The following is an 8,454-nucleotide window of genomic DNA, read 5'->3' on the forward strand; positions in this document are numbered from 1 at the left end:
ATTGTCTACTTTTCTCTTGCTGCTTTAAAGATTCTCTCTTTACATTTACCCTTTGGCATTTAATTATGATGTGTCTTAGTGTGGTCCTTTTTGTGTCCATTTTGTTTGGGACTCTCTGTGCTTCCTGGACTTATATATCTATTTCCTTCATCAAATTAGGGAAGTTTTCTTTCATTATTTTTTCAAATAAGTTTTTAATGTCTTCCTCTTTCTCTTCTCCTTCCAGAACCCCTATGATTTGGATGTTGGTACCTTTGAAGATATCCCAAAGGCTCCTTATACTATTTTTGTTTTTCTGGATTCTTTTTTTCTTCTTGCTCTTCTGATTAAATTTTTTTTCTTTTTTATGTTACAAATCATTGATTTGACTTTTAGTTTCATCCCTTTCACTATTGGTTCCCTGTAAAATTTTTCATTATTTCACTTAGCATAACCTTCATTTCTGCCTAGGTCTTTTTATGCTGTTTAAGTACCCAGTGAGTTCCTGGAGCATCCTAATAACCAGTGTTTTGAACTCTGTGTCTGGTAGATTGCTTACTTCTATTTTGCTTAGTTCTTTTTTCTGGAGTTTTGTTCTGTTCTTTCATTTGGGCCATATTTCTTTGTCTCCTCATTTTGGCAGCCTCCCTGTGTTTGTTTCTGTGTGTTTGGTAGAGCTGCTTTGACTCCCATCTTAGTGATGTGGCCTGTCTAGATGAATGTGGCTTCTTTAATTCCTTGGTTGTTGGACTTTCATACAGCTCAGTTTTCTGACAGTTCAGGGTGATATTTTTTTGTAGTCTAGTTATAATTTTTGCTGTGGTTACACCAAGAACCTTTTTTTTTGCAAGCTGCTTTTTGTGGTCATCTTTGGAGAACTTTATATTAGTACAAGTCAATCTATCTTGTTCTTAAATTTTAAATCATTGATAGATGTTCTTAAATTGTTCAAACAGAAAGAGTGCCCCAAATTTTCCCCTCATCCAGTGTTTGAGTGTACTTTGTTCTTTCCACTTTTATTGACATTTTCCAAATTTAAACCAGGATGATAGGTATGTTAACTTAAATTTAGTTTACTGTCAGTGAGATCAAATTTAGTTCACAGTCAGTGAGATCAAGAATCTTTTCATTTGATTTATTAATAAGTTTTATGTCCACCTTTCCATTAGATCAGTTCCTTGTTGCTTTATAAGAACTTCTTTATGTTAAAGAAATCAGGCCTTCTTTTTAAATCATCTTTCACTTTATTTATGATCTTACTTTTTGTCTTAAAGATGTTTTAATTTTAACTTTAAATTTATGAGTTTGTTTTTCTCATTGATCTGAATTGTATATCTTCAATCGAAAGACCTTCTTTTTTGCTTTTTAAAAAAATTTTGTTTGGTAGCAAAATTACATGGGATGTAGTTGGAAGAAAGCGAAGTGTCTGGTATTTCTCTCTGAATTGGTGGACTCTGCTATCTCATAAAAGTTAGTGCAAGCTTGGGGGTTAGAAACCCTGAGAATCTCCTAATGATGAGAAGAAATAGAAAGGAAAACAGAGTTGTTATTCAGCCTCTGAAAGAAAAGCCTTCTCAGTCAGTTTGTTAACTGCCCCATTTTTTCCTTCTGGAAATAGTATTTGGTGGTTTACACCCAATCCTGGCATTAGTTCCTATAGCTAAGAAGCACGAATGACAAGACAATATAAGCAAGGCATGGGATCACAGATAAAATGGCCATCCTTGGCGGCACAGCTCATCCCTGGACATCACATCCAGAAATACTATAGCTTCCTGATTGCCCCAGATGTATTAGAAGGATATGAGGGGACAAGGATAGAGTAGTCTAATGAGTTGAGAATTGCAGATGGGGACTTAAGAAGTAGAAAAGATGCTGTTGGATTTGGTCCATCCCTTTGATAGGTCTTATTCCTTATCAGAAGGACAGGCAGTGTCTGCTATAGCTATTGTTGCCCAAACCAGTGGGACCCCAAGCCTCCTCTATGTTCTACCCACTCTTTGTTTGCTATTTGGGGTTTGTAGCTAGACCTGGTTAGAAACAGCAGGAAGGAGGTTGAGTTTTTCAGGTTCCTCTTTAGCTCTGTACTCTGCTGCACAATAACCAATATCGGAAGAATACTCACTTTTTTTACTCTGAGGCCCATTTCCCCATGTTCTCCTGTTCTGAGAACCACTGTTGCCCTATCCAGTAATTTAGGGCAATAACAATATGGCGATCCCTTTGTAAAATAGCATTTCAGCATAATAGAGTGAAGAGGCAGGTCTTCCATCCTCCCTGCTGAAGATGGCCTGGCTCGGTATCTTTGGTCTTACTGTCTGCCTAGTGGACATCCGAGGGCTCAGCTCTCTACATCCTGCATCTCTTATCTCTTCATCCTGGCTGCAGGCGGAGGCTCTGGAGGCTGAGTCATAACTCCCAGCAATCTAGGCAATCCCAAAAGGTTTTATGTTCCTTTTATCGAACGTCATAGGAAGAAGAATGAAGAAATACTGAGTTTGAGTCTAGCCTCTTTGAATGCAAGGGATACCCTGAATTTGTACTCCTAACAAGCATCCCATCTAGTGTGTAGGCAAACCCTTTGGGGTATGAAGGGTACCACTTCCACAGGGATTGCACTTTGATGTGGAAAACTCAAGATATGCCCTAACCATTTCTTGTCTGTGATTGTGACCACTAGATTGACCATTCTGGAGAAACCATGATTGAGTCTAGAGAAGCCTACTAAGAAAGAATTCTATTCTACCTTTTATCAAACAGAAGCCTACACTCGGGATTTTTTCTAAAACCATCATGTTGAGATGTAAAACCAAGAGACATTTCATGGGCCAATATTTATGTACAAGTAATTACCATAAGGAAGAAAAAGCACAGCTAGAGGCTTCAGTACTCTGTTGGTTCATTCGTACAATAGGTATTTAGCCCTTTCTACATGTTGAGGACTATGGAGTTGGGAATGTGTCTAGGATAATAGTAACTATAGCTAATAATTATTGAGTTCTCTACTACCAATGAAGAATTGTGTTAAGTCCTTCACATGGATTATCTCATAAAATGCTCACATCAGCCTGGTAATTAGGTGTTGTTTTTTTTAATCTTTACATGATGATAAGGAGAGTGAGGTTTAGGGAGGTTAAACCACTTGCCCAGCAGCACATTGCTAATAAAGATCAAAGCTGGAATACAAACCCAGTGTACTTTCTGCTTTTTGTTTACTATTGTTTCCATATGAGGCAGAACAAGTCTCTGCCTTCTCAAAACTAATAGTCTAAATTAGAACACACACTTCTTCAGACAGGTTCTTAATTTGTCTCTGGAAAGATGTGGAGAGTCCACCAGAGGAGGCTTCCCACCTTTCAGCAGGATTTAGGCTAGCCATATGTACTCAGTTGATGGAAGTTGCTTAATGACATGGATGCCCTTGATTTTGTCTGATCTCATTCATTTCCCCCATCTCCTATGTCTTTCTCCTGGCACACTTTGCCTTGTCCTTCTGCTGCCTTCTTTCTTCTGAGTGTCCTCCCCTCCATACCTGTTCATTTCTCTCTTCCATTTAGACAATTCCTGGACTCCCTAAATGCCACTTTAGAAAGACAACATGGACGGAAGAGAAAATTTCACTGCTCGTGAAATGAGCTATTGATGGATGGCTTCAGTAAGCCTAGGGGTCCTTCTTTAGCATTCTCTGGCATTTAAGGGACTCAGGATTTCAAAAGCACATCCACAGGAGTCTGCTGTCGCTAATCTCATTTTTTTCCATGATTAACAACCCAGTTCATTATGTTTTCAGCTCACATTAATCTTCTCTTCTGTGAGTTCGGTGACATTTGGAGTCATTTCCCTCTGTATTTATCCATCTGGGATCTTTAGAAAAGATAAGTGTGCAGAGAGTCATTTTTTGCTCGTGCTGAAACTCTGTAAGAGGGCTGAAGGTTTGGTCCTCACTGCTGTAAGAGGGCTAAAGGTTTCTCCAGTCCTGAGAGAGAAACCTCTGAAGTCAGGCATGGATCCCCTACACAAGGCAGAGAGCCCCGTCCATGGAGCTCCATGGGGAGTCTCCATTTGGGATTGAGCTGCAACATAACTGCATCAGAACTCACAATAAGCAATGCTCCCTGGATCCTGACTGTCCTCCTGGAACAGATGGATTGGGGCAGAGCTGTGGAGGTAGCAGAAACAGTTGCGAGATTAATGAGTCAGAACAAAGTTTCTGGCCTGAGTCCTTTCTTTACCACTTATATGCTATTTGACCTTGGATAAGTCACATAATCTCTCCCAGATCCACTTGCCTCCTCTGCAAACTGGCTGCAAAGATGTGTCTCCTCTTTACATGAGAGGGTTTTGAAGGTTAACTTATATTCTCCTCTCATTTTTGAGTAAGTTCATAACCTTGCTCATATTACTTGATTTTTTTCAATTTCTGAGACCCCTTTAAACACTAATAATATAAGGGTGGGGCAAAAGTAGGTTTATAGTTGTTCTTATGGAAAATAATACAATAAATAATAAATAATAATGTAATAATAAGCTCTTTTGCATACTCTGAACTATAAACTTACTTTTGCCCCACACTGTATTTATGACTGGAAAGAAATAATAGGCTGTTGGGAAAATCTTAAAGGCTATTATTTCTTATTTCCCATCTTATATTTTTAAAAGTCTTGGAGAGGCTCTGGCTGGGCAGCTCAGTTGGTGAAATCATCATGTCAATACACCAAGGATGCAGGTTTGATCTCTGGTGAGGGCACATACAAGAAGTAACCAATGAATGAATAAATAAGTGGAACAACAGATCTTTCTCTCTCCCTCTCTCCCTCTCTCTCCCTCTCTCTCTCTCTCTCCCTCTCTCTCCCTCTCTCTCTCCCTCTCTCTCTGTAAAAATTAATTTTAAAAAATTAAAGGCTTGGATGTATGTGTCATGTTTAAAGATCTATTGGGGTGGGAATATGTTGTTTAGAAAACAGAGAGAGAATCCTTTGGAAATTCAGTTAAGGGCATCCTCCCAGGTACGATGTAATCTCAGGAGGTTACAGGGGAGGCAACTCTTTTGGAGATTCTGGGCCGACAGCCCCTAGCAACATTTTGTTGTGAAGATTGGAGTGCGCTCATTCATTTCAAGTGAGAAAAAATATGCAAAATTGGAATGTCAGAAGCCATGACAGATATTACTACCTCTAATCATTACCTGTGAAATATCATTGTTATTTTTCCTTGCAGAAATGCAGGGAATTATTTTAAAATGCAGGGCTAACTCACATTAATGCATGGAACTGTAGGGATAAAAGTGTAATTAAAATGTATGGCTGTAGAAGTCAGAATGGGTTCAGGAGAAGAACCAGTAGAGATGAGAGAAATCTGGACTGTTTGCTCTTATTCTGTATAGCTAAAAACAAGGCAACATAATTCAGATATGTTTTCATTTATTGCCAGTTTTCTCCCCCAGCAACTGGGATTTGAACTGGAGATTCCCATTACGCAAATAAGTCCCAGTGGTGTTCATGGAAATTACCTGCATAACCAACTCTCCTGCCCACATAGAATGCCAGGTGCCTGAGAATACTTTTAATTGCAATGTGCTTCCCTTTGCAAATGAGCTAATGGCATCTGCTTCCCTTTCCTTTAGGTATCCAAGCAAGGACTGGAATAATGAAGAGACACATGTGTTAGTGGCAGCCTTTTGAACCACGCAAGAAGGGAATCAGTGGTGTGGACAGGGCTGGAACCATTGCCACGCTTGTTTGTTGGAGTAAATGAGGAATGGGCCTGTGATTATGCTGACATTCCAGCATGAATCTGGTAGACCTGTGGTTGACCCGTTCCCTCTCCATGTGTCTCCTCCTCCAAAGTTTTGTTCTTATGATACTGTGCTTTCATTCTGCCAGTATGTGTCCCAAGGGCTGCCTTTGTTCTTCCTCTGGGGGCTTAAATGTCACCTGCAGCAATGCAAATCTCAAGGAAATACCTAGAGATCTTCCCCCTGAAACAGCCTTATTGTATCTGGACTCCAATCAGATCACATCAATTCCCAATGAGATTTTTAAGGACCTCCATCAACTGAGAGTTCTCAACCTGTCCAAAAATGGCATTGAGTTTATCGATGAGCATGCCTTCAAAGGAGTAGCTGAAACTTTGCAGACTCTGGACCTGTCTGACAACCGGATTCAAAGTGTGCACAAAAACGCCTTCAATAACCTGAAGGCCAGGGCCAGAATCGCCAACAACCCCTGGCACTGCGACTGTACTCTACAGCAAGTTCTGCGGAGCATGGCGTCCAATCACGACACAGCCCACAACGTGATCTGTAAGACTTCCGTGTTGGATGAGCACGCGGGGAGACCATTTCTCAATGCTGCCAATGACGCCGACCTTTGTAACCTCCCTAAAAAAACTACCGACTACGCCATGCTGGTCACTATGTTCGGCTGGTTCACCATGGTGATCTCATATGTGGTATATTATGTGAGGCAAAACCAGGAGGATGCCCGCAGACACCTCGAATACTTGAAATCCCTACCAAGCAGGCAAAAGAAAGCAGATGAACCCGACGACATTAGCACTGTGGTATAGTGTCCAAACCGACCGACATTGAGAAAGAAATTTGTGTGCAATTGCAGTAGAATAAGTGGTTTACTTCTCTCATCAGTTGTAAACATTTCAAACTTTGTATATCAGTTTCTTTTGAATTATGCCACTGTTGACCTTTTAACAGACATGACAACATAACAAATGATTTTAGTTTAGGTGATCCACCCCCCCCCACCCCGGTGATATATCCCCGAGTCAGCTACTATCTGAACATTATTTAGCTCCATCTCACTATTTAATAATGAAATTTATTTTTTTAATTTAAAACCAAATAAAAGCTTAACTTTGAACCATGGAAAACAGAGTGACTTATTGGTCAAGAAAACAGTATAGTTATTCCATTTGTACAGGAAAGGGAAACAAACAACCTTGGTGAAACTAAAGAGCTATCAGAGTGAAAGATGTGTTATTAAACCCTACTGTACACTGGGGAGACATAGCTGAATTATTTACCAAGTAAAGGACCTGTCAGTACTTCAGAATACCGAGCCTTGGTGAATCCAGGTGATAGATAGCACACAGTGCGGTATCCCGCAGAGGCTTGGTCAAGTGGGATGCCTCTAAGTGTTTGTTATCCAAAAGCTGGTGTGTATAGCAGTAAGAAGACACCACTACTTTTTTCTAGAAACACAGAAAAGAAAAAGGCTACCCATATTCTGTTTCCAACATTACCTTCTAGTGGACAGGGGTGTGTGACCGAGATAGAAATAGCAAAGCTAAAAGGGAAGGTCCTAACAGTCACATAGCGTCAGCTGTGTGCAAGCACTGTGCAAGTCATTTATATACCAGTATGTCTGTAAGCCCGCACTGTGACAGGAAAAGTGACAACTGTACCCCATTTGCATAAGAGGAAACTGCGGGTGAAACAGGTTCAACAACCTGCCAGGTAGAAAGCATCAGAACTTACCCAAGTCTTCCTCTCTCTGAAGAGTGAGATCTTCTTATGTTCCTGCTGGGTTGGCTTAAAGAGGTATATCTGCATATTTAAAAAATGCACCCATATTAAGTGTACAGTTGAATAAGTTTTAACAAATGTATACACCTCAAGATATTATGTCCCTGATATTGTTCAGAAAATAGAGGGAAGCTCATCTAGTTCTTAAAGTAGGGAATTGTAGGGGGTGGGGGGGGACATGCAGGTGTCATTACAGGTAATTCTTGAAATTTGGGTGGGATCTCATCCGATGGTGATGTAGCCAAGGAAGGCAGAGGAAGCAGAGGGAGCAAAGGGATAAAAGTGTAGGGAGGTATTTGGGAAGAAGGAGTTTATGCGCAGGTGACGTGAGAGACAAATTGGAGCCATACCATGGGGATCTCGGTTCCAAACTCGGGGTAAGATGGCATTTATGCCACTGATGGCATTTATGGAACACTTACTATGCCCCAAGTACTTTTTTGAGATTGCCTTCATCCTCACAATTACCTTTGGAGATAGTCTTTAGTGAATGAGTAATCAGAGACACAGGAATTTAAGTAATGAATTCAGGACCCTAGCACTTACAATACACAAAGCAGATAAGGGAACCATATCGGCCAACTCCAGAACCTATAGTCTTCTGAACCACTGAACTATGTTACTTCACAGTAATAGACTTTGCTACAGAAAGTTGCTGGTTTCCCAGACCTAGAGGTTTTCAGACTCCTAAGTGATGGTTGCATTCAAAAACAACAGGATAAATAGCTCTTTGTGAGCTTAAGTAGGAAGGAGGTATCCTTTGCCATTTTGACCCACCTCGCCATCTGCAGTCCATATTAGGTTACCTTTGGGCGTCCAGGAATCACATTTCTGCCCTTAGAAGGCACTACGGTTTTTAAACACACCATTTGTTTCTAAAAGGATTACCAGCATGGACCATGAGGGTCAGCCAACCCAAGACCTGTTAGGGCATT

General features: G+C 40.5%; 1 protein-coding gene across 3 annotated transcripts in view; it reads left to right on the plus strand.

Annotated features, from left to right (window-relative positions):
- The window catches only part of LRRC3B (leucine rich repeat containing 3B), an 85,846-nt gene extending 78,616 nt beyond the window's left edge, over window positions 1-7,230 (plus strand). For all 3 annotated transcript variants that reach the window (XM_037070784.1, XM_037070783.1, XM_037070785.1), the window contains one exon: window positions 5,603-7,230. In XM_037070784.1, the coding sequence (XP_036926679.1) occupies window positions 5,767-6,546 (780 nt within the window). In that variant the 5' untranslated portion in view covers window positions 5,603-5,766 and the 3' untranslated portion in view covers window positions 6,547-7,230. The remainder of the gene's footprint in view (window positions 1-5,602) is intronic.
- Window positions 7,231-8,454: the final 1,224 nt, after the last annotated feature.

Source organism: Sturnira hondurensis, unplaced genomic scaffold (genome assembly GCF_014824575.4).
Source record: "Sturnira hondurensis isolate 20B ecotype Veracruz unplaced genomic scaffold, ASM1482457v3 Scaffold0019006, whole genome shotgun sequence".
NCBI lineage: Eukaryota > Metazoa > Chordata > Mammalia > Chiroptera > Phyllostomidae > Sturnira > Sturnira hondurensis.